Source organism: Saccoglossus kowalevskii, chromosome 16, assembly GCF_978046115.1.
Source record: "Saccoglossus kowalevskii chromosome 16, keSacKowa6.1, whole genome shotgun sequence".
Classification (NCBI taxonomy): Eukaryota; Metazoa; Hemichordata; class Enteropneusta; family Harrimaniidae; genus Saccoglossus; species Saccoglossus kowalevskii.
In genome coordinates, this window is record NC_140656.1 from 18475593 (window position 1) to 18502161 (window position 26569).

A 26569-nucleotide genomic window follows, 5' to 3' on the forward strand; every position below is an offset into this window, starting at 1 on the left:
GGTCGGGTAGTTACGGCCCGCATAACGGCTGTCACTGATATTGGACAAATAGTATATTAGTAAAAAGATGGGGTGCACTGAAAGAAACGAAGGGTGTTCAATTAGTACGGTGCTGTCGTGTGTCCTAGAATACGAGAATTGTAAAGTGTTAGGTTTAGCGGTAACGGTGTGCCATACCTAGGCAGGTATCTCCGACGTAACCGATGTGACATGTGCACTGGAATCCTAGTCCGCTGTGTGTGACGGTACACGTGCCGCCATGGCCGCAAGGGTTCGGTTCGCAGGGATCGTGGACTACAAAAAAAATCACGTAAGTTAATAGTTATCGAACATTCGCTAGATTATATCACTACGAAAATAGAAGGTTGGCCCGGGTGTTCAGTTGTATCTTTGGATACATACATACAAAGCAGTAATTGTAATATTTGCCACCAAATAAAACTTTGTTATTTATATTTCGTACTGTAAATGTGAATGTCAACAAAGACAATGCATCGTATAGTAGGAGAGTATATCTACCTGAGCAGGTAGTTCCACCAAAGCCCGGAAAACAGGAACACTGAAACGTATCCCCCAATTGGTAACAAGTGCCACCGTTTTCGCACGGATTAGGCTGGCAGGCTGTCCCTGTTGAACAATAACATCACAGAAGTTAGTATTACTTAAAGCGGGAGGGTCGTCACCTGCGCACGCGCGGGAATTGAGTCTCAGGCGATGATAACAACAAACGTTTAAAACGCAAAGGCTTATGGGCAGACGCTTGTTTATAAACAATGACACGCTATTGTCATCTGACACATGCGCAGGTGACGACTCCCCCGCTTTAAATGTTCGCACGAGAGAAAACAATGTAATAGGCGTTGTCAAGGGACTGATGAGTTTCATCCTCGGACAGGACCCCGTTATCATTGCGCTCTTCAAAAAAACGGCGGAACACGCGTTCTCGTAAAATATCGGGTTTAGTATGCGAATATTGAACTTTGAGTATATCCCTGAAAATGTTTCAGTTCAATCGAGGCTAATTGAGAGCGTGGTAGCTAGACTATATAACTGAAAATTGACGTTGCTAGACTACATCTGGAGAGTGACGTTGCTAGGCTATAACTGGAGGGATACGTAGTTTGGCGATAGCTCATACAGCCAACCGTGCATACCATAATTTAAATTTGTTCCAAAAGTCACGTAATAAAAAACAAAAGCACGCTCGGCCCTGGCGTATAATAGGAGAGAACGTGCGTGACTTACCGACATATGTCCCACAGTTTTGTCCGGTATATCCAATGGGACATCCGCATACATAGGTACTGTCACGTGCCGTACAGATACCACCATTTAGGCAAGGATTCGGCGTACAGATGGCTGCGGAGAAATAAACTACACTGTTACAGACGCCAAGCCTTACGGCCGGTAATACCCGAGACAATTGAAGTGACAACGCTCCAAGTAGCATATGTCTTGCCTTACGAGTTATCGGGAGTATAATACTCGTGGTATAATATGAGTCAGGCAACAACCTAAAGCAGCCAAAGAAGGTGGGTTGCCTCGTGTAAACGCAATTGTCGTCGATACGATCGGTGCGTTGTATCAAGTATTGCCTCCTGCACAGCAGCCGAGAATGTCATGTACAGTTCTCATGAGGATGAGGTCACGTTTAGTATCAGAACCAAAAACAGGTATTTCCAAATAGACGATGTGTGAGTTTCGGTATCACGTGACATTTTGAGTAGGTCATTCAATTTAAAAATCGACCTTTAAATATGTGTTGATCACATCATTTTATGGTGGGTAAAAATTTGATTTGAAATACCGTAAAAAAGTTGCATTCGCATGGCTCACAGACGAGCCTACCTTGTGAAACTTACCTGTTGTGCTTGTTTCACAGTTTGCTCCCACCCACGCACTGTCGCACGTGCACGAATATCCCGAACCGTAGAGATCACACACCCCACCGTTCAGGCACGGATTCGGTGAACAGGGGTCTAGAAGAATATAAGTACTACAAATCTTAGAATGCGGTAAATAAAAGAATGTCATCTGGTCATTGTAATAATAATAATAATAATAATAATAATATAATATAATATAAGGAAATTCGGTTTCTGTTTTCTGCACACTGTCGTTAATACAAATCGGAGTAACAGTAAAAACCGTGGTAATTTAGAAAAACATCTGTATAACAAGATTTTTTTTATAAAGAAGAAGCAATCGCTATAAAGAGAAAAAAACGATACGTCAGCCAATGTATCGCCACATAACTTCACGTCTCGACAAGTCCCGTCAGTGCGCCCTCTAAGCCGAAATTATGCGCCACTGACGCACAGAGATTTGCTGTGATGCAACTCGATGTGCTCCTAATTTATGCTAATTGATCTTAGAACACATTATACTATAGTATTGAATTTTTATTTTTTTTAAATGAAATTCATATTTTATAAACAAAATAAGTGTAAATACAAAAGAAATCAGAGTCACAACTTTTTTTTTGCTTCAAATCACCTATACCGACCTTCCCAGCATCAACAAGCCGACTGAACTTGATTTGGGGGAATTACATTTTGATTCACCGAATTCCCACAAAACCAGTCTTGTTAGAGGGCGCACTCTCTGCATCCGTTATACGGTGAAAGGAATAAAAACAAAAGAAAGTCATGTCTCAGAAGTACATGCATAACATGGAACCACCCACACATTGTACTCATACTGTACCTGTCGAGATTGGAGATAATATCGGCGATTTCACGTTCATCCAGAATGACGAGAAACTCTGTGCTACGGTGGCGCTGAAAGAAGAACATACGTGATTAACTTTCATCCGTCACCTCGCACATGCCGCCTTTAGATAATGACCATTAGATTCTTATTGCTCCGCCCAAGTTTTTTTAGCAGAATTCCACTCAAACTTTTATTTTTACATATGTGACATTCCACGTTACTAATATGATAAAAGTAGGGGGTCCACTTTTCAACGTGAGGAAATTGATGCACAAACTGGAGGGTCCTTTGTGTGAAGGACATCACTAATCGTCACATGCTGTTACCTCCATCACTCCAACCTGCATATTCAATTATTTCTCCTACATACGGTGTGAACCCCATGTGGGGAAATTCGTAAATAATATATGTATAAGAACACTGGACATGACTTACACAAACTCAATGTCACCGATTGCTGTATTGGGAGGTAGCCACGTGAGTACTGGGTTCGTTTTCAAATCGATGGACGAGTGCGTGGCGGAATCGGAAGACGATATACAAGTCACGAATTGTATGTACGGCGACGAGGTGTAAAACCACGTTCCCATCGGTGTAGTCTGGCCAACTTGGCGGGCTTGGAGAAGCAGGCCGGCAAATGTGCCATCGATTGTCACTGTTGTTTGAGAAGAACAAATGTTACGTTACTCGTAATTCTTTTCTATTTTCAGAAACAACTAAGAGGAGTCTTGTTCACCGAACAGCTATTATAATCTATCGCCCTGTATTGGTATACAGTCGAGTGATGAGATGAATACACATAAAACAACGGGAGCCCACAAGTAATAAACAAACATACAATCCAGTGTGCATATGAACGATACACCACAACACCGCGAGATCTCATCTCAAATATATAACAACAGATTAATATACATGACATCTGCGTAACTTTGACCTGTGCTGTCACTGAATGAGTAACGCTTTAAATTCTACGCACACTGCATAGAAAATGATAATACTGAACAAATCGCATTGGTAAACTTTAATATCACCTTACTTATCATTCAAAGAAGGCAGTCGTCACCTACGCTTGCGGCAAACGGCCTTAGCGTCTATGAACCTTTGCTTTTTTAGCTTGGTACTCAATTCCCGCGCATGCGCAGATGGCGACACCTCGCTATAAATTGTCTCACATTTGACTACTAGTGATTTTGGTTCACGGGTGAAATAAAACAAAAACCCTAACATTTATTAAATGTGTTGTGTAATAATATACAAAAAAACAACGGCATTGTATTGAAGTAGACACAGACATGAACCAACAGTTTAGTATTTTACATGACAATAGACTTTATTCATGGAAGGTACTATAATACAATCCATGATTGGAGAGAACAACTCCAAGTTTCACATAAGCATTGACCCTGTAATACAGCAGTTACTAAAAAGACCATGTGACAGTTTTTACCTGTGAGTTGAATCTAGAAAACAAAGGTTGCTATTGTTTCCATGTGAGTGTTCTAGAGCCCATATCATCGTCTTGGATGTATATATCTTAAAGCGGGAGGGTCGTCACCCGCGCACGCGCGGGAATTGAGTCCCAGGCGACAACAACACATGCTAAAAACTAAAAGGCTCATGGGTAGACGCTTGTTTGTAAACAATGACACGCTATGACCATCTGACGCATGCGCAGGTGACGGCTCCCCTGCTTTAACTCGGCGAGTGAAATGTACCAGTGATATCCAAGCATGCATAGTGTTATGCGCGACATAGTCATACATAACACTACCTGTTGGGATATGATTGACTTGATTACAACGCGACATGTCACATATTTCATTTCCTGTTTTATCTGTCATGAATATATCATACCACACTGTGGTTCAACGAATATTATTAGGTCGTTTTTTTCCGAATTGGAAAGTGGTGTCTGTCTAAGTCAATTCTATCGAGTTTAGGTTTAACTCGTGCCAAATTACACAGTTAAGTTTATAGTTGTGGGCACGTCTTGGTATCGTTCACAGTACTTTTCCGTTTCGACAAAGTTATTCACTGATATAATAAACCTGTGTCACATACAGTATATCTACAATGCCGTGGTGGTCACTCTAGTCAATACTTGGGCGCTGTATATTTTTCAGTTAAAGATGTTATTATTATTATTATTATTATTATTATTATTATTATTATTATTATTATTATTATTATTATTATTATTATTATTATTATTATTATTATTATTATTATTATTATTATTATACGACACGGCAGTCACTGTGTCATTGCGTGCCGTAATTGTGCGATATCAGACAGTGTATCTGCAACCTACCATATTAGGAAATGTTAATTCTAAATATGGACAGGTTAACGCGACATGAAAGGGGGTGTTTCATAACGAGAAAGTTCCATTAATTGTATCACTTTGTTCAGATCTGTCACGGAATTACCGAACAGTTACAATCAAGAAGATGAATGATGATAAAGTTATTCCTGCAATTGTCCATAGTACTTCTTTTTCATTTACGATGAATTATACAAGTTTGGTTTCCATAGAAACCAAAGCGAATTGCGTCGAGGTCTGCCACATCGATACATAAAGCGGTTATTATAGTTATTATATACTATGCTAACATATGAAAGGTTTTATTGAAATGCGTCTCATACCAAGCTGTGGCGACAATGTGACAATGTCACATGTTATGTTACATGTTATAATCGCAAATACCCTCCACTCGATAAATGTCAAAAAATAGAGGGATGGGCTTATACTCGAGGAGGGGCTTATGGTCGGGGAAGTACGGTACTTTAACGCAATTGGGCTTCCATTGTTAGAATACTGTAGTTCAAACGCATATTGTTTTAACCCAAGTTCTAAAAGTTTATACTAGTACTACACAATGCTGGGCAACATGAACGCATGGTTATGTACAATACGAAGGTGCTCAGATAGTAAAACGTCATAGCTTTGATAAGTACCCGGATGTTAAATATGCTCGTTCGTTATTTACCACCCCAATGAATGGTCTTATTTGGGTTTAATTGTAAGCATTTCAAATGCTAAGCTACAATAAATTAATTATAATTAAAACAAAATTAAACCACTGCAATTTTATTTCAAATACACTTTAGAATATACACAACTATAAATTAAGGCCGCATTGAGGTTCGCTTTAACTGAACATAGACTTATGAGAACGAGCAGTATTCTGTTAGAATATCCGTATCTTCCAATAATAGCAGTATTCTTGGTGACAGGTATGTTTTAACCTAGGGCGACACTCTTCCTTTTTCATTTCCATTAGGTGTACTATTTTCAAAAGATCGTGTTGTGCGTGCACAAACTACATATACTTCGGGACTCAGGAGTGATATCACAGAAAAACAAACATATTCCGTTGTTGAATAATAGACTCATCAATCTATAAGTACTCTTGAAACGTCTCGCTCACTAACAACGACCACTGGTGTGTTCGTCCGACGATATAATATTGTCAAATGAAGAACGGACAACAACGCATGTGCCATCCCGTGACCTCCTAGAATTGGTTCATCACTGTGAAGGTATTTGAAGGTTGGTGCACCATTGTTCGCTAACCGTGTCAATAGAGACGTTGTCATTATACTGAATTAACTCATTCGATGAGGTTATTTATAGACCCGGCTATCAACACTGCTTGGACCGTGGGGGAATTAACTTAGTTGTTAGAAAAAATCACAGTGAACATATGCTATGCATATATTGTGTTTTTTTCTTTAAAGAGAAACGCACTAAATATGTTATAGTTATTAATTGTTGTTGTTTTTTCAAAAAAATTATATAATGTTATTGACTTCAAAAAAAGTGGGGGTCACCAGCCTATTTTTCAAGAAAATTTTAGTGAATAGCGGCCATTTTAAAGTATTATTTTACCATTAGTTCCTATGCTATACTAGTATCTTAGATAGACTGGTGTCATTGAATGATATATCGTGAATGATATAATATTTTTGTTACCATTAACACAAAAAATACAATGTTTCTACAGCATTGTTTTATATGGAATTGTCCAAACAAAGCGATTTTTTAAAAATAGTGTTACCATTTACAACAACAAAAAATGCAATGTTTCTGTAACATTGTTTTATATGGAATTGTTCTAAAAAAGAGCGATTTCTGAAAAATATTAGGTCAATTTTTTACAAATACGGCACTGTAACACACGAAAAGGGAATTCCTTTCATGTTATCATAAAACTATAGATTCATGATTCTACATAATAAAAACAATGTCATGCGATTTATACAAATTTATGACTTAATAGTTTGCAGGAAGCTTTGTTTAATTTCGAAAATGTGAAAACAATAACATTTAGTACCGAAGGAATAAATTAATAATAGTGTGAATTAATTTCAAACATTATGTGGAACGTAAAACAGCAGGAAGTCTGGGACTGGTACCGTGTCCAAGGCTAAGCGGAGTAAATTGTGTACAGCGTGAAACACTCAGGCTGTTAACACTCGCTTCGTGTTTCGGGCGTACACATGATAACATTAAGCACAACGCTAAGGGGTATCATCGCTCAACATATACCATTAACACTTCAGCGCGAACTGTTGCGATGTTTTTTTTACGTTGGAAACGTGGTTCCATGAATACAACGAATAAACCCAACTGGTATATAGTTATAAGTAGATATGGGCTCGCACTTTCATCGCGTGGGAATCATCGTCGCGTCTATTACGCCCTTATATTAAATTCAACTGGTGGTAACGTCGTTGATAATTACTGTGTCATCACTTTTATTTCTGAACTGCGACTATCCATTAACAAAATCGCCCAGTATGTTGTCTATGGAATGACATGTAATATGGATATATACTGTTATAGGGGATATATATATTGATACGTTGATTCCACAGGTTGTTGTATGTCGGATATTAAACGTATGTATGGGTTGGTCCGCGGTGCAGAACCGCCAGCACGCGTGATATCTTATCATCGCACGCCAATCAACATAAGCCATATTAGACAACAATCATCCATTCAAAATGACGACGTCCTCGCCCATGTGTGTATATACATATATATATATATATATAAACATTGCCTTACCTGATAGTGGTTGTCCGGGCGTGTATGCCGTCACAATGGTTGTTATCCTGTACGGAACCGTCGCTGGATCTTGTGGCGCTAGATTATGCCCCGGCATCATAGTGATACAAGCCGACGACGGAGCCCCCGTCGATCGGCTTCGAACCATCGTGACGAATACAACAGTAAGCAGTGTCGTCGATAATACGAGAAAGGTGTATGGATTGTGCAACGCCATCTTGATCACTCGGGTCACGGTGCAAATAGTATCACTAGTACGTTGGACACCACCCTGCACTGTTGTTAGTGAAAGTGGTTAACATAACGATTGTATAGATATTCAAATCACATTAATAATTCATGAACCTCTGGTAGTAGGGCGAGGCAAATGACAGTACTGTTTCCATTCACAAACGGAGCTCCGACAATATCCTAATTAGCTAAAATGCATAAAGGTGTTTTGTTTAATTAATACCAGTGTAACACAGTCTTTAATTAGGGTCGAATTCTCCATTACTCAACCCAGTAGCGAGACTCACTGAACCATTTTGCGCACATTTTGGAATGTGTACCAGAAATAGTTGGCATATTTAGAGCTACCTATCTTGACACTGACTAGGCTCCGCGCTATAAACTATTTAGGTTAAAGCCCACGGGACAATGAGATAGTTGTAGAATCATATGATTCAAGCGAGTCCAAAAAATACGTCAAAGTAACCACATGTGTATATAGCACTCGAACGCTGAGACTGTCTCACCAGTACATATTCAAATAAAATTATTCTGTCTAGCTGGTTTAACATAATATTTGAGTTTTAATCATGTATTGGTAAAATTAATACTCATTCGCCGGCGACAGACTGGTGTCATTTTGACCCTGATAAGTACGTGCCACTTTACCTTTTAGGGTCGTACGGTAGTGTTCAGCGGATAGAGAACTCGTTACAAGAGGGTACTGTCGCAGTCGATTATTGTATTGAGAAGTGTAGTATATCTAGTTCTATTTGGGATGACGATCCCATCTATATGTGTGACATAAACGTGTTCAATGCACCTGACATGTACACAATTCCAGTGACCTACACTAAACTGCGACTTGCAATTTTCTGTATTGATTTGCGAAAGTAATTCAAATAAAGCGAAAACTCGGTTGTCTATAAAACCCAGAATATTGCGTACATTTAAAGAAATACACGTCTTAGCATTAGGTTTATGGTATAGGTTGTTAAACAGTATACCCACCTAACCCACCTATCCCTTTATGCTATTGCCAGAACCCGCTGAATTACATTTATATAAACTTAAAGTTGAGTTTCACCAAACATATTTTTAAATTGTAATTAATTTGCATTTCTATTGTAATTTATATGAGGTTAATTAAATTCTAATTAAATCGCAACTCCATATAGGATTGCAATGAAATTTAAAATCGTAAATGACATGTTGCAAATGGCTGATCAATTCCTAACTGCAGGAATGTACAAAATTAACATAAAAAAACGCATGATAGTTTATCACTACGCGAATTGGGTGAAATGTATCTGATACGCTAACCAAGTATTTGCGCTAACCCAGTATGTTTCTTTAAGAATTCAGGCATGTCGATAAATATAAGTTTGAACTACAATAACTCGCTTGACTGGACTGTCATTAAAATAACAAAAGAAGGTCGCCGGTGACAATGGGAGTGGGAGTGGGCGAGACGACTGAAATGTGCATCTCGTACTGCGAGTCGGGTCCTAAAATACAAGATGGCGACATCCTTCATGTTAGCGGCGAAGCTGGTCGTGTTGCTCCAACTACTTCTGTTTTCACGGTCCTTGAAGACTGGACCGAACATGCGAGATACGCCGCCGTCTATTTGTCAGCTACGGCGTCCCACAGATGATTATTTGAATCATAAAATCGCTGAATGGGAGAAGGCGAGTGGTGTTGAAATCTGGGTTGAGAATGTAAGAGGGGGTAACGTTGCTCTAACAGGTGAGTTTTTATTCTTTGTCCGCATCGCATAGATCACAATAGCATCCGTAATCATTTTAGTGTGTTGTACTAATAATAGTGTCATTTCGTCATCTAGCGATCAGGGTTATTGTTATTGTACATGCAAATGTTTACTTGAGTTCAACTTTGAGTTACTGTCACCATCCACATCTACACTGTATTCTGCATTGCCCCCTAACACAATAGAATAGGCAAAGTGTCCAATTGTGTGCAACATACTCGTTTACGTTTGCGTGACCGTTTGAAAAGAACCATGAATCAGCGTCCCTGACCCCAGCTGACCTGATGTTCGCACGGGTTGCAAAAGTGTCGGAGAGATAATGGCCAGCGTCAAAGAAGACACCTGTGTCTATTTCACGTATCCAAATTCATACCGCATACACCATAGTATCAGTGATCCACTTTTCTTGTTATCATGTAATTATGCAGAGTTCAATTAAAAAGCTACAGACAATACCGCATCGTTCAGCACAGTTACTAAAGTGTATAAAGGTATGCAGACGATTCAACATAATACGAAAGGTGTGGACAGCAACTGACACGACCCTTTCGTTTAGGGTGACGTCAGTGAACGTTCTCCGACTACAGCAGTGTATCTTTTCAGTGACACCCAACAATGTTTGCGTTTACAGTTTCCTCAGTCGTGGGCGTAGTCGATATAGACTTCTCGTTCGCAATTGTCTGTACACGAAGACGTACTATGTTTTGAGTAATTGTATGCTAGCCTTGTACGGTGTATAGTGACTCAGTGTAACCCTTGTCGTATTACGAAACATGTCTGGAATCCATAAGATCGGTCTTCGGGCAGTGCCTTTCTAATATAGTCTGAACAGAGGCTCTAAAGAACATTCTTTTACCTCACCACCACTCAATAGTGGCGATTCTTGTGTATTGTTGACGTAGCCGATAATAACTATATTACTAAGGATCATTGCCATAACATTGTGAGGTTGTTCAGTATCCACCGGAATCAGTGAGTGGGATAAACTGCAAATTAGAATATGGCGATCTTTTAATTCATTCAATACTATTAGTCCCGCCCCCTAGCGACGAAATACTTCTGTGATGTCAAAATAGTGTGGATGGGCGTACCATTGAAATAGATAACACTTTGAAGTCGTTCGCTAGTTGTTTTTAACGAATGACCGCTCATCAATAAAATATACAGGTTTACGTCATAAAAGCTATTCGTGGATAGAGGGTGCAACTTATAAGAAAGGCGCGTTCACGTCCATATTGTCCCACGTCATACTCTCGTCACGGCGATGCTCTCGTGACATATATTTGACACGACGTTAGTTGCGACGGTGTAGTCGTCAGCGTTGGAATAACACAACCCATTTGCAATTTATTTCTTCAACAGTTGAGATTCACGTATTCTCGAAAAATTGGACGTCGTTGGAACTTCAAGTGCGCCCTCTCGACAAATTAACTGCAATTGGTGGGTGGACTTTATTGGACGATGCGCGGAAGGATATCAAAACTGCAAGCTGTGCATCACCGTCTGATACTGCCATACTCTACAATATACGCAATAAGGAAAATAGTAACAAGACTCGCCTTAAACTACGATGGAAATCGGTCACACCTGTATTCGACAATTTAGAAATAATGTAAGTAGTAAGCAGGGTGTACTTGATTTTATTCGCCTGGTTTGAAACACTTCTTTACTCAATTGACCATTTTCCTCTTCCGTTTACCCAGAGTTTTAATTAACAGAAATTCTACAAGTTGGTTTACAGTGACGTCATCACTAATGGAGAAAATATCAACAGCCCGAAAAGGTAACCCGCTCTTCTTAGATTCATGATTATCAATATAATCTCATCGTTAATGTTAGTGAAAATATGAAACAGACGCACTGCGCTTTATTGCTGCACTAAAACATAACCTAAATACCTATGTTCTGTACGTCGCGCCCTCTAGCGACAAGTGCTCTTGTGACGCCAAAATGACGTATATGCATGAACGCGTTTCCATTCAAAACGAGAACTGTCTTTGACTGTGTTGTTCGTTATTTACAATATAGCCATTTTGTATTGAAGGACGACAACCTACCCAAACACTTTCGGCGCTGTGAATAGCCTTTGTTTTTTGCCGTTTTAAGTCAAATGGGTGCTTCGCCGCTGGGGGCGCGACTTTTAGATGTATTGTGTGTTGATTGTTTGGTTGTTTTTGACAGCTAGATCGACAGACTTGTGTGGTGTTCAACCTTGTCTGAATGGCGGTGTATGTGGAGGAGACGGCATCGCCGAGACGTGCACCTGCCCTCACGGTTACCATGGAGAATTCTGTGAAAGTGAGTATTTATAAGACTTGCTGCTGGAGTCTTGTGTCATTTAGCCACAATACTGCGATAACACATTTATTTAAAATGACATGTCCTTTATGTTATTCGTGATATCGCGTTAAACATATGTAATATAACGAAATCGGGGCACTGGTTCATTGTCTCTTTTCACTTAAATCCATTACCATGGAGAGTTCTGTGAAAGTGAGTATTTATGAGACTTGCTGCTGGAGTCATGCGTCATTTAGCCACAATACTGCGATAACACATTTATTTAAAATGATATGTTCTTTATGCTATTCGTGATATCACGTTAAACATATGTAATATAACGAAATCGGGGCACTGGTTCATTATCTCTTTTCACTTTAAATGCAATGCATCTACTGTGTCGCTGTAACTCCAATCCCAAACCTTCATGCACCTACCAATACTGGTTACCTTAGAATCATGCCACGAATACCATATTTTATAACGCACGAAATAGCTTTCTGTTTAGAATACTGCTGTGTTAACCTTCTGTAGTGCCTAATCTGTGCAGTAGTGAGCCGTGTCAGAATGGTGGTGCGTGTGTACAATCGGGTGACATGATTGTGTGTACGTGTGAAGAAGGCTACGGTGGCATGCTGTGTGAACTATGTAAGTTTTTTCGAATCTTCATGTAATACATTTCCAGATATTTTCAATATGACGTGTGAAATAAACTTGGCTTTGTGTGCTAAAGTGCTTTGTTTCCATGTACTTCATCATTGTACTTTCTTGATGATTTCAGCGACTCGTGTTGTCATAGCAGCATTCTTCAATATCCAATTCATTTTGATGTGGGTCTTAAATGTTCGCCCACTAGCCAAGTAAATATAGCACCGTATACTTGCCTACTAGTATTTTGTAATGTTAGGACTGTTTTTTTTTGTTTGTTTTTTTTTTGTTTTGTTTTTTGGTGGTAGAAGTAGCGGTTGCATCATTGTTGGCATTGTTGTGGTTGTTGTTGTTATCTTCCTGGTGTAATTCTTTTATATTACGTTTATGTTTGTAGATGAGACAAGATGCGAAGATCAACCATGTTTAAATGGCGCTACTTGTTACCAGGACCCAAACACCCCACAGTTCGTTTGTACGTGTACAGTAGGGTTTATTGGAGTCAATTGTGAAATAGGTTGGTAGACCCCCCCCCCTCTCCACACACAATACACATACACACGTCTTTTTCAATCACGGATATCGCGATTACGTTTGTTGTGAAATAATGTTGTTACCCGTCGTAAAAACAAAGATATGCGTCACGGCAAAATCTGTTGAAACTTTGAAATTACCACACCGGTTTTATTATATTTATAGATATTGACAATAGTTGTGCGTCCGATCCATGTGTGTATGGTTCGTGTAGCAACGCGCATACTGGCTATTTGTGTGATTGTATGCAAGGCTGGACTGGGAAAAATTGTCACCAAGGTAAACATGCTGCGTTAATTCACGCCCAAACAATGTTACGTGCCAAAATCGCGCCCTCCAGTAGTTACTTTTGTACCCATAAAGCCACTACTACAGAGACGCCATCGATATCGTCTGGGCAAATTACTTGAGAGAAAATAAACGTAATAGTAGTATGACAATGAGACTGATAATTGTTAATTTATGTTTCCACATAGAAATTAACTTGTCGGGAAACGGTTTTCTGATATCAACGACAGAACAGGACGGTGATTCACTGCCTAGGCTGCCAAAGGACGACGAGGGACTTGACGGTAAGTACAGCGTTGTCACCATAGTAACCTGACATACTACTCAGTGCACAACGGTTGTTATTTGCTTCCAAAATCAACGCTGACAGAAATATATTGCTCAACTAGTTTAAAGCGGGAGGGCCGTCACCTGCGCACGCGCAGGAATTGAGTCCACTAAAACGCAAAGGCTCATGGGTAGACGATTGTTTGTAAACAATGACACGCTATGAACATCTGACGCATGCGCAGGTGACGAATCTCCCGCTTTAACATGTTTTCAAATATATGTATATAAGGCTTTATTCGGTACACCCAGTAGCACGTTCATCTGAGATTTTTTGTAAATATGTGTATCGGCAAATAAGTGACAATGTAGGCCACTAACTTGATGAAATTACACTGTTGACTGAAACGTACTTTGAAATAAGTTGTCCGAAAGTCCAAAATTGTGTCAACGCAATTCTTAATTGAAATATTGTGATTAGTTTTTAATTCTACATTTTAAAATCCCAAAATTGTTCAACGTTTGTTCGTGTAATATTTAGTCGTTAATTATTTTCCCGATTATTCTTAGCGGCTGTTGTTACTGCCATAGCCCTCTCCATGGTTATTGGCATCGTGATTGGAATTGTGGTTACAGTCTTTATTTACTGTGTAAGGTAAGTGACTTTGTTTTTTTAGTGTTTTTTTTTGAGTGGTTAATTCGGGCTTCATCATTCATTCATATTCATTAGCGAAGATATCGCCCCTTTAATTGACGATATCCACCGCCGCACCGTGACGGTAGCGCTACATGATGAAATAGCAAAAACCGGCGTCAGTTTAGATTTAAAGCATGCGATATAGAACGTTTGCGGGTTTCTGTGTGCTATATTCTGCTTCATTTCATCGGCAGCAATGAGCTCGTTGCCAGTTGGTTGACTGCTTTTACAGTCACCGCATCTTGAATACTAGTATTTTACAAAAGCGCAGTATTTAATTTAACCATAAGTCTACCAAGTCGTATTGCTGATTTTAGTGACGTCACAACTAGCTGCGAACGAGAATGGTTGACAAGGGTGACGTACTTGGACATATTTATCACGTGACACTCCCAGAGGCGTACTGACTCTAGAATATCAACCTACTCATACTGTTTTCTTTGAACAGGAAGCGGCGAATCCGGCGAGACGCCTACTTGAGATCTGGGGAAAAGATGAACAACCGACACGAGACTACAGATCAAGAAGCAACGGTAGATAATGATATGGTTTTACGTTCGTACGAATCAATGACTTCTATTGACGAACTGCCAGACCCTACACCAGCCGTGATACTCACGAGAGAGACGTATTATGAACTAGGGGACGACCAGCTGAGAAATAACGAACATGTATCTCAAGGCAGGGAGCCAATTAGTGCCAATGAAGACGCTCTTCCCGATAGAATTCACAATAATCTGGCTCCTTCGTTAAATGATAGCGAAGAAGACAACGAACTTGCGATTACCGTGGATTCTGTGGCACATTAATGTGGAATACCCTGACTAATTCCATTTTCATCTTTTCTCCAATCATGGACTTGTGGATCTGTATTGGAATACAAGACGTTGCTTATTGCGTCAGCCAAATGGAATATGTGTTTCTTGTTACGGGACGATTGCACGTACTATTGCATTAAGTCTTAGTCTGAGTTACTGTATTCAATGGGATCGGTAGCGTTTGGTTTCGCTTCGTACTATGTCCCGCGATGGTCTTTTACTCAAAGTGTTATTCGTTGCCTCGATAAGTATACGCTTCGGAGTGGATTCACATCACTACCCACACTGTTGTGGGTTGTAAACCATCACAAGAAACCAGATATAATGCAAAATATTGCTAAATAGTTGGTCTCACTCAGAAAAACTTAAAACTACACAAAAGCGATTATTGAACGCTCTGTGGCTTATCATGCATCAACCAACTAACGCGTTACATTGAAGGCATATTAATTGCTTACTGTAAAATACTTTATTTTCGCTTGGAATTAATTTTCGCTATTTTCGCTGAAGGAATGATTCGGTTAAAAATAAAATCCAGCGAATATACCTTTTTCCCCCCATATTTTACATTCAACTTCAAAATCAGTGAAAATAAATTTCATACAAAACACCCAAAACGTCTTTTCAGTGAAAATTAATTCGAGCTAAAATAAAGTATTTTACAGTACACAGAACTTGCGCTGATGAACCGATCGTTCGAATCCTCAGTGGCTCAGGTGTATATAAATTCCAGCCTTCGTCGCTGCTACGGTCTAAACAATGAGTTACACAAAATGCGTGTTTCTATATTTAAATTCCCTTTCGCTCTCAGGCTGTTCTGTAGATGTTGTTTCGCTGTAACTCTTCTTTTATTTAATTGATTTGTTTTGTTTGTTCGTTGGGTAAGTTGTCGTACAGACAGACAAACAATCGAATGTGACGTTGATTGAAATGATTAACTGTAATAATTGTTATATTTTCTAATAATTAAATGCTACAAAAACGTATCGTACCGTCTCTGTGCCTACTAGCGGTAAATGTCCTTTCATATGACCAGTTTTAAGCATCTTGAAAAATACTGAGTCATAACCGTATTTTATCCTATTGAAAACACTAAATACTTTATTATATTTTTTAACGAATGCTGTTACACAACAAAGTGTAGCGACATTGTCTTCCAGTTGTTGGATACGCCCTTGGGAATGCGGGCTCAACCGACGCTAACATTTGATGAACACCGCCCTCAGTTGTTGAACTTCGGCCTGGGTTTTGACGACTATGTGATAGACCACTTTCCCGGAAGTAGCAAAACTGGGGTGCAAAAATACTCCTGCCTTGTCATGGCGGAAAATACAACCATGTCAGTTTACTGATAGTCGATAGAAAAGAATTTTATTTTTATTACGTCGATTGGTACACCCAGGAGCACAATATCACGCGTGCAAGTTTACGTTACACCCCAATTTCGCATGCGCGCGCATGCGAAAAGGCGGTTCTTCGACTTCCGGGAAAGTCGTCTATTATGTGTGACTACGCATTTCCAGTAATTTGAGACAGTCGACCATGATGAAAAATCATCACATGGCGAAGAACCAATAGTTTTTCATCATTAAATGTTATGAGTAAATCACAAATTTATTCATAAAAATTAGCTTGGTTCTCGCCTCTAGAGGGCGCCTCACTGACAAGAAACATGAACCAGGCTATCATCTAGTACCTTCAACTTTAGTCTACGTATAACTCACAGAATGTGTATGAAATAAATTACCGAAATTATCCATTCCGCACATAGTATATGATTACTTCTGTATCAAACGAATGATTATCCTCGTGGTATTTTGGTGGTCTTACTACCGTTACTACTTATAATCCCTTCAAATACTGTGATGTGACGTCATAACAAAAACGTTCGAAATAGATCAAGCAGTGATGGCACAGGTGTATCGAATCGCTATGTCGTTCTGATGACATCTCCTACACGAAAATACCACCCGGGTTCAAAGACGACCGGGAAACGTATGACTCAGACGGGAGGGGATCATGGAGTTATTTACCAGCAGTAAACAACATGACCGCTTTTCAGGTGAGACAACATATATGAGTGATAGCCCAAATCCAATGCGCTGTGTACGCTGGTTACTCTCAGTTCACAGACAATCATTGTCACTTTTGACAACCTTCGCTCATTGAAAATTATAGCAGAAATATCGTTTGTTTGTTTTTTTCCGTCCAAGGCAGACTGAGAGGCATAATACATTCATTTATACTGATACAATGGAGCGGCCATTTTTATTTAGAGGATGTATACCAATATCTGTACACGATTACGTGGGCGGGCAAACGCGCATATTGGTGACAATATCTATTCGTATATTAATTTGAAAAAAAAACTCTAATTTAACTTGAGTTACGTAAGGTGATACGGAAAAAGCAGGACGAGTAATTTTCGCACAAATCGACAGGCATCCATCGCAGTTTCTGGCAAATGTATGTATCACCGACAAAACATGATTATCATTCGAAATGTTGTGTTCACCATTTCCAATAGGTCACGCCCTCTAGTGACAAAATGCTAGCATGACGTCAACGTGACTTTGAAATAGATAACTCTGATTGTGTAGTCGTTCATCGTTTCAAATTTAGCGAATCTCTGTAAGCCATTTTTTTTGAAGAACAACCGTAGATCCAAACAATATCAACACTGTGATCGGCGTTCTTTACATTTATTTACGTCATCAGAGCACTTCGTCGCTGGAGGGCGCGACTTATATATACTTATATTTTGGATTCATTTTAAGTAGCACAGGGACGTTGATTCCTGTGAACACTTAGCTGTCTAATACGGTTCTATGTCTCGTCCAAATATTACCAGGATTCCACTTGATGTACACAGATTGATACTACAGCAACATATTGCCGATACTTTTTTTAAAAAAAAGTATATTTTCGAAATATCAGCCAAAAGCGGGTTCTTTATAATAGTATTATAGCACAGCGGGACAAACATATAACACGAACACATTGAACGCGTGTGTGAACGAGCCAAAATATTGCTCCTAAGCTTGTTCCAAGTGTGAGGAGTCGGATACGAAACGAATTTATGGGGTATTGCGCATGCGTTCAAAAATAATCTGTTTGGAGTCAACTTTCGTCACATTTTACAAAAAAGCTACAATTTTTGTTTCCATATTTTTTTTCAAAGATTTTTATCAAATTATGTAGCTAATTAGAAATTATTTCAATCTGGTCTATAATTAATACAGAAATTTTGAAAAAAAAAAATCATAAAAACGAAAATGTTAAAATTTTGACCGGGAGAAAGTATGGCATTCAAATGGTTACAAATTACTACTACAATCATGATCCCTCATTCGTCACTGTGACAAACCGTCACGGTGTCCCTAGCCACTACGCTTCACTGTTCATTTAAATACGTGTGGTGGTGTTCACTTTGACAGAGGAAGACGTCACACGAGAAGACAAACATGAGCTTTTTGACCAGCTACTGAACAAAGACACCTACTCAATTGAAGATGCTTTAGAGAAGATCGGCTTCGGAAAATTTCATATTCTTGCGATTATTATTGCTGGCATGGCTTTTGTAAGTAAACGTTTTTTTGTTTCTGTGACCCGATATTAAGAAACTGTGTTGCATTTCAACGCTTTTAGAACACGTTCATATTAAATTATACCCCATTTTTCTAGAATGACAACTTTTTGTTCAATCTTATTTATTCCAAACATTCGTTGAGCCGAGTCTTTTGCCCGGGAATTTTAGCCTGTTATCATTTGACAGTAACATTTTCTAGTTATCCGATGCTAGTTTGGTCAATATTACATCACGTATCCTGCTCACATTTATGGCAGATCATTGAGTACTATTAACGACTATCAAATATTTTAAAGCGCCATCGTCGTCTCGTAGCACACATGCGTTGCGTTGGCAATCAATCAATCAATCAATCAAAGTATTTTACAAGCAATGCATGCGCCTTGTAAGATATATTTTGCAAGCGGTGTGGGACATTAATGCTTTACCGTCCTAAAACAAGTACGCGTGAGTGAAATAGACTGAATTCCGTCACCCAGGCAGAATGGAAGTCAATTTTGATAAGAAGCATTTCAGGCAGTGACCGACATATCTCGGCACCCCCATTAAATGTACACATGATCATTTAGGTCATTTATTCATATGTTTTATTCTGTGGCGCATATGAATAATATCGCTTACTATTATAAGCGAACATAGCATAATCATTGTGAGCTTGCCAATAAAGTATGATGCGCGTGGGGAAACGACGAACTGCACAAATGCACATAATATATGACAGTCCATATTATTTCATTATTGGTCAATTAGCAAACTACAATTTAGATGCATTCGTGACTTTATTACTGATTATTTCCAGGTGGCTGAAGCTTTTGAGTTAGTTCTCATTCCACCAGTCTCATCAGCGTTACAGTGTCTATGGAGACTAGAAGACACGCAAGTTGCTGCAAACACCACAGTAAGTCCAGTACAATTGTTATCGATCATCGCGTTGACCGTATAGTTCAAAGCGACGAGAGCTCTAGCTAGCGGCGTGGTTCTGTGCGAGTGTAACTACAAAAAAACAAACGCACGTTTCAATTACACCTTCTATCATTTTCAGGTATTATTTTTGGGATTATTCGTTTCAAGTGTGATATGGGGACAACTAGCAGATGTATATGGAAGAAGGCCGGTGAGTACAGTGCCTAATTAAAATTTAATAATTGGTGTGGGAAAAAACATACATTCAATCTGTCGATGCCATTGACACGGTTAATAATAATAAATAATATGAAAATAATTCTTTTTTTTTTTCGTTTGCAGACAGCGATACTGGCTCTCTCTCTGGGTGGATATTACGGCCTCTTGTCGTCGCTTGTGACGAGTTATACGTGGTATCTGATACTTCGGTTTTTGCTTGGGGTTGCCATGGGCGGCATCCCTCTTGGATTCGCTTATATCACAGAGTTTATTCCCATAGAATACCGTGGGAATGTGTTACTTGTATTTTGGGTGAGCAGTTTTAGTTTGTTTGTTTGTTTGTTTTTTCGTCACTATGTTAGCGGGAAATGGATTGGATTCCAAGTACATGTATAGGATAAGTGTGTTGTTCACGTGCACATGCGTCAGTTGGCCGTAGCGTGTCATTGATTACAAACAAGTGTCTACCCATGAGCCTTTGCGTTTTAGCGGGTGTTGTTATCTGCGTAAACGTGTCTGTAATACTACAATCATGGACGTACTAGAGATGGACGCTGCATTGTCTTTCTATTGTACTCATCTTAAATTTATGAATAGGCAGACGTACTTTCATCTTGGCTGAGTACGTCCATGCTACAATAAAGCCATGCTCATACATTCTACATGCTTAGACTTACATATTTGAGATGTTTCTGAGATTCTTCGCCGTTTCTGTGCAAATTTATAACAAAAGAAACAGGGTTTTTTTATTCGCCCAACTTTCGAAAGTAAAAGGAAACCCCTGAACGGTCACGAGCGTAAGCGCTGACGTCAGGTAACCAAGGGAAATATAACAAGCAACGAGAAAGTGATGGATCAATTAGTATGCCGGATTCGTTACTAGTTACCGGCCTCTTGTGGCTTGGTTCGCCATGACACTTGAGGCGGGAACCAGCCAACAGTGACTATGTCGCTTTAATCACCTGACCTGTGTTCTTCATATATAGGCAAGTTACAGTACAGGTGCTTTGTTACAAGCTGTATTAGACTACGTGGTAATGCCAACGCTGGGTTGGAGATGGTTACTCGTTATATCAAGTTTCCCGTTTATCATTGCTGCTCTTGGATTACTGGTAAGACTGAACGTACTAATACCTCGAATACATTCTAGTCGCGCCCTCTAGCGACGAAGTGCTTCAGTAAATAATTGACTGGAAGACTCTTCACAATGTCACTATTGTGACGATTAAAAAAAAAGTTTTTGAGAGGTTTACTTAATTAAAATGACGAATAACTTCACAACCAAACATTCCTTTATTACGAACTGTAAATAAACACGTTTTCTCGTGTAAACAGTGTATGAAGTGTTAGAGTACGGACAGTCACGTTGATTCATACACCGTGTATATTTCAGTTTTACCTGCCTGAATCACCGCGGTACTGTATGGCAGTTGGCGACCATAAACAAGCTCGGCGAATACTTGAATGGCTGTCTGTGGAAAACGGGCGTCCACTACCACCTGGAAACTTGGAGCCAATTTCAATTTCCGATAAGGTACTGTAGTGGTGACATTGCTCTGTTTGGTGGGACGAAACTTATAGTGGGCAGTATTGGCAGCCAAGAAATGGCGGGCGGTTCTTGCTTCCAAGAACCCCATTTTAACATTTTTAATTTTATAGTTTTTCCATTGCTCAATTCCAGAAGTTCCAATTTTTTCCCCATTTCCGTCAGTAAGTAACAAAAAAACCTCCAAACGTTTGCTCAAATTAATGGAAGAAAAAATATCCAATAACCGTCATAACAATCTTAATATTCCCTTTTTGCTCATGTAGACAGAACGAGGAAGCTTGAAACACTTCGTATCTAAAAGTTACCGACGATTGACCATTATGTTAATGATTCTATGGTGAGTTTTAAAAAAACGGTTTCCATCTCTGTCTGTGATACTATGTAAGGTTGAGAGACATTCGACACTCAAATATATGGCATGTTTGATGAAGTTTAAGGCAAGCCAACGCAGTAAATCGGCCTCAGGGGTTGCGTTCTATAATAATATACATAATATGAATAATTATATAAAAACATGTAGTATAAATAATGTACATTTCCAATACATTTCCGGTCCTCTTTTGCTGATTTTCGAACCTATATTTACAACAACAACAACAACAACAACAAATGCGTGACAAAATTATTTATTACAATACATTTCATGAAAGCATGGTATTTTTTTAATGCAAATTTATAAAATGTTTATAAAATATTTACCCGGTAAGACCCGTGCGCTTTATTCGGTCATATGATTTCATTGAGTGTATTAGCGCCTGTTGACCCGTTGTGATTGGTCAAGTTGTTTTCAATTAAAGAAGAGTTATATTTAATACTCTATGTAGTATCCATGCCACAAGTGTCACTACATATAAACGACAATGTGAACATTTGAAAAACAAATTTAGCTCTTTTACACATACCGCAAGAAAGTCGAATACCCAACTAAAATCCAAGTTTTAGACTTGTTTTTGCAATCAAAGCAGTGCTGGAAATGATTGGCAATATCGAGAAAAGTAGAGCACTTACTATAAATGTCCGCCATTTAAACACACACACACACACTCACTCACAAATATAAGGCTTCAAGTTCGTTATTCTGTTATCATATTAAACAAAACAGTTTAAAATACAAATAAGCCATTCCTTGCAAACTGCATGTTGTAGTTGTTGCTGTTTTTCAAAATGAAAGGAATTGCTGTAAAACATGTTGAAAAAGCGACATGCAATTTTAGCGAATTGCGGTAAAATGACGTAATATCGAAATGTTGATTTAGCGAATCTCTCTTGCCATTGTTGATTTCATGCTTTCACAATACTTGTCTGTTGTGTGCCAAAACAAGTGGGCAGTTATCACCTCCATAAAAACAAGGAAAACTGCCAAGTTTAATTAGGAAGCGCCCCAAATTTTTATGTTCCAAGCCTTGGCGATTTTGAATTTACAATAAAGACATTAGCAACATCTTGAATTTGCTAATCAGTTCTCTCGCCAAATTCGCTAAAATGACATGCTCGCGAAAAAGACATGTTTTATATTATATATATATTCATATTGACGTGATTGTTCGTTCCCGGTGTTTACAGGTTTGGTGTGGCCTTCACATACTATGGTCTAATATTGTTGATACCGTCTATGTTACAAGAAGACGAAATCCCTGAATCTGATATCAATTGTAAATGCAAACCCCTCACAAGGGACGACTATCTGACAGTGATATGGACAACATTAGGAGAATCAGCAGGTGAGCACATTGCGCATGCACTCTTTCGTTCAGTCAAGTCAATAATACAGGAGGTTGATTAAATCTACTGTTCACGAGATCATACAGTATTTAGACTGTAAGAATGTCGCAGACTCTTGTAGTGAGGGCAGAAACGGGAAAATGCATTATAGTTAGATGCACTTTATTGTGATATTTGTGTTAACGTGATTTACCTCACGTTACCACGGAGTAAACAAAGCACTGTGTGATATTATTTGTGTATATTTTATCGCTACCAAAATACAATTACGAGAAATATTATTATTTAATTTCAACATAAACTATTACTCGTAACTATTTGCAAGTAGTGATAAAAAAACTTTTACACGTCACGTAACGTCGTGACATATATGAAATGGTTTGCTTCAACTAATGCCTTTCTTATAAACATGTTTTCAAACAATGCAAGGATACTTGTACCTCGTACTTCGTCAGTATCATTACATTATGAAATTGGCTTCTCCGAATTGAAGGATATATAACCGTGGTTGTCAAAGCTTTTCTAGAAACGTTTTTATATTCCGTTTACCTAATTTAATTTTAATATAGATTTTGTTTTGCTTCGGTACAGCCATTATTGTGACTGTTATTGCCCACTATTTTCTTGGTCGGCGTGGAAGCCTGGCCGCCTCTTGCGTTCTCAGTTCAGTGTTCTACCTACTGTTGTTAATAGATGACAGGTAAGAAGACAGGTAACATTTCACACGCGTTGTTTGCGCATTTCCGGGTGTTCGCTTTGTTGTAAGTTTCGTGTCCGTGTTCAGGATGCCGTAAAAATTCATTTTAAACTCCGATGCTATGATATGATGTAGCACTAAATAATTTAGGCTCTCCTTCACCCGACAGGAAGTGGTTCACGGCGTTTAGTTTCTTCGCTCGCACGTTGAGCTCAGCGTCTATCAGTATCCTATACACGTACACCAGTGAAGTCTACCCGACCACCATACGAAGCTCGGGGTTGTTACTTTGTGTGACATTCGCCAAAGTGGGCGCTATGACCACGCCCTATGTCAGTCAGGTAAGGCATGCAGGTTGCCGGGGGGGGGGGGGGTTATTGCACGGCGATTGATGTGCGTGCGACCGACTTGTGATACGGGACGATAATCTATGTAATTATGGGTGAACTAAAACTCACAGGACTAGTTTTAGTATTTGCAGTAACGTTGTTCCACAAACTAATGCAATACTGTACTGGGAGAAACATGCACCGTGTTTTTAGCAGGTTTGATGTTGCGTTTAGATATTCATTAGATATTAAATTCTCTGGTTTATGGAGGATAAAATATGATAATAAGACACCCTGTGCAGTTTCCCATGAATGTGTTCCTCGTGCTCTCGTTTCTTCACTGACACAATCGAATTTCATGTAAACGAACACGGTATTTTATACGCGATGTATAGTCCGCACGAGACCCATACCGACCGCCATGCCTTTACTACCATTCTCATGCGAAGCAAATGTCAAATGTTCAGCGATTTAGTTCGGTGCCACGCCCAGAAAACATAAAAATAAATCGTCATTTTACCCATGAGCGCGTACACACGACCCGTTGATAAACGAAGAATATATGTGATTATACATTTACTATAAATATCTAGTTGAAAATTACATCACTCTTCACTTGTTGCATCCTACGATGTTGTTTCCCATTATCGAGTTACCGATCCCTGACGCGACGTTTGTCTTTCCAGGTGTTGATAGAATTCTCACACATAGCGACGCTATGCCTGTATGCTGCCTTATCGCTGATAACTGGTTTCGTGGCGTTTGCCCTGTCTGTTGATACAACTGGACGTCCGCTCTCTGTAAGTTCGATATACAATTTCTAGTTATACATTCAATCAAAATCTGTAAAATGTCAAGATCACCGATGTAACGATTTGAATAATTGTTGAATATAATCTACGCACAGATTCGTTTTCTTTCAAACACATTATTGTTAATAGCCCTGAAAACTATACGCACGTCACGTGGGTCAACGATTCTTTTATACTGTTATTTTATCTCGCACAATCGTTTTGTTTTCTTGCAGGAGACGGCGCAATAGTGGGACTGCATCTGATGCATCTACTTGACGATTACTTTAGAATCTTTCTGCGAATTAATAGATATAAACAAACACTCATGGCACTCATGACTATCCAGCTACAACCGAGGACAGAATGGCGTGTTCATTGTATGCACATGGGGACGCATTTCATACCTAACAACGTCTTTGTGTTTTGTTACAACCTCAAATGACGCAGACAAAACAAGCACTGCAACACTCTTGGCGGTATGCACGACAAACAAACGCTATTGTGTCCCTGGTTGTAGTACAATAAGGATTTTTTTCAATATATATATTGTATATAATAATATAATTTTAGTCACAGTCGCGCAACGCAATTCATTTACGCGATCAATGTATAATAACCATAATATTATATATCAAAATAAAACACGTTGTGTTTAACAGCTTAAACGCAAGTGGCCGTCGAGTTCTCGTTGAGCGCGAGAACGCCACGAGACTTGTTTTTGTTTCCCAAATTGTGTTACATTCTTCCCGTCATCGCGTCCACTTTCTACCTGATCTATATAACCATTGTATTTGAAACAGTGGACGCGATGACATACATGAAATAAACATTTGAGGGCCCAAAACATGCCTCGTACTTCCCCCCCCCCCCCATTCGTAGAATCTTGGCCGCCATTTTCGTCTACGGTATACTTAGTATTTGGAGAACCCTGGGGTTGTCGTCGTTCTTATATGATTGCTCATTTCACACGATGTATATTTCCCGTAAATAGCTTCTTCTAGCTTTGTAGTGTTTTTGTTTGTTAACATCATATAGAATACTCGCCATTCAAATTGTTTACTCGTGGCGGGTTTCTGATTACGTCTGGTATAATCAACACTTTGATACGAAGTGCGATTTATGTGTGTACGTACGCACCAAATACCATGATCTCTCCGGCCCCACGTGTTGCACAAATCCAAGATAATATACAGAATATGTAAGTTAGTAAATGTTTACATTTATATTATATATTAGATAATATTATAAACTAATATATCTTAGGAAGTATACGGCAAACAACTTGCAAATCACCTACGCCAAATGCTGGAAAACGTATTAGATAACAGTGACTATTAAATGTACAGTAACAGTAAATTACACTGTAATAAAGTGATTACAGAAAAGAGATCAATTAGTCTTATTACATGCATCGCCACACTCTTATGGGATACATTATGTATGAGATACGTAAAACTTCTATCGT

The 26569-nt window shown here is 39.0% G+C and overlaps 3 protein-coding genes across 3 annotated transcripts in view; 2 read left to right on the plus strand and 1 right to left on the minus strand.

Moving 5' to 3' along the window:
- LOC100371085 (uncharacterized) overlaps nt 1–8006 on the minus strand; it is a 29545-nt gene extending 21539 nt beyond the window's left edge. Inside the window, exons 1-7 of the mRNA XM_085490917.1 lie at nt 7790–8006; nt 3148–3367; nt 2707–2780; nt 1863–1979; nt 1246–1359; nt 520–627; nt 178–294 (exon numbers count right to left, since the gene is read on the minus strand). Of these exons, the coding sequence (XP_085347043.1) occupies nt 178–294; nt 520–627; nt 1246–1359; nt 1863–1979; nt 2707–2780; nt 3148–3367; nt 7790–8006 (967 nt within the window). The remainder of the gene's footprint in view (nt 1–177; nt 295–519; nt 628–1245; nt 1360–1862; nt 1980–2706; nt 2781–3147; nt 3368–7789) is intronic.
- A 1530-nt stretch (nt 8007–9536) lies between these two features.
- Nucleotides 9537–16288, plus strand: LOC102801703 (uncharacterized). The gene is made up of 10 exons (XM_006825569.2): nt 9537–9748; nt 11133–11382; nt 11474–11553; nt 11952–12068; nt 12585–12698; nt 13096–13215; nt 13398–13511; nt 13709–13804; nt 14358–14442; nt 14933–16288. Exons 1-10 carry the CDS (start codon nt 9607–9609, stop codon nt 15291–15293), a joined length of 1479 nt encoding a protein of 492 aa, XP_006825632.2. The 5' UTR covers nt 9537–9606; the 3' UTR covers nt 15294–16288.
- A 905-nt stretch (nt 16289–17193) lies between these two features.
- On the plus strand, nt 17194–26493 carry LOC100371238 (synaptic vesicle 2-related protein-like). The gene is made up of 13 exons (XM_085491167.1): nt 17194–17364; nt 18740–18882; nt 19691–19789; nt 19934–20005; nt 20137–20325; nt 21000–21125; nt 21407–21547; nt 21826–21899; nt 23126–23283; nt 23876–23984; nt 24151–24322; nt 24997–25110; nt 25338–26493. The coding sequence occupies exons 1-13, from the start codon at nt 17322–17324 to the stop codon at nt 25350–25352; spliced, it is 1455 nt and encodes a 484-aa protein (XP_085347293.1). The 5' UTR covers nt 17194–17321; the 3' UTR covers nt 25353–26493.
- The last annotated feature ends 76 nt before the right edge of the window (nt 26494–26569 follow it).

Excerpts from the sequence above, each read along its gene's own strand:
- LOC102801703 (XM_006825569.2), top strand. The coding sequence starts at position 9,607 with ATGCGAGATACGCCGCCGTCTATTTGTCAGCTACGGCGTCCCACAGAT. Across the intron at positions 9,749-11,132 it reads GGGTAACGTTGCTCTAACAG|TTGAGATTCACGTATTCTCG; the intron begins GTGAGTTTTTAT and ends TTTCTTCAACAG. Across the intron at positions 13,805-14,357 it reads GGACGACGAGGGACTTGACG|CGGCTGTTGTTACTGCCATA; the intron begins GTAAGTACAGCG and ends GATTATTCTTAG.
- LOC100371238 (XM_085491167.1), top strand. The coding sequence starts at position 17,322 with ATGGAGTTATTTACCAGCAGTAAACAACATGACCGCTTTTCAG. Across the intron at positions 18,883-19,690 it reads TTATTGCTGGCATGGCTTTT|GTGGCTGAAGCTTTTGAGTT; the intron begins GTAAGTAAACGT and ends GATTATTTCCAG. Across the intron at positions 21,900-23,125 it reads ATTATGTTAATGATTCTATG|GTTTGGTGTGGCCTTCACAT; the intron begins GTGAGTTTTAAA and ends CGGTGTTTACAG.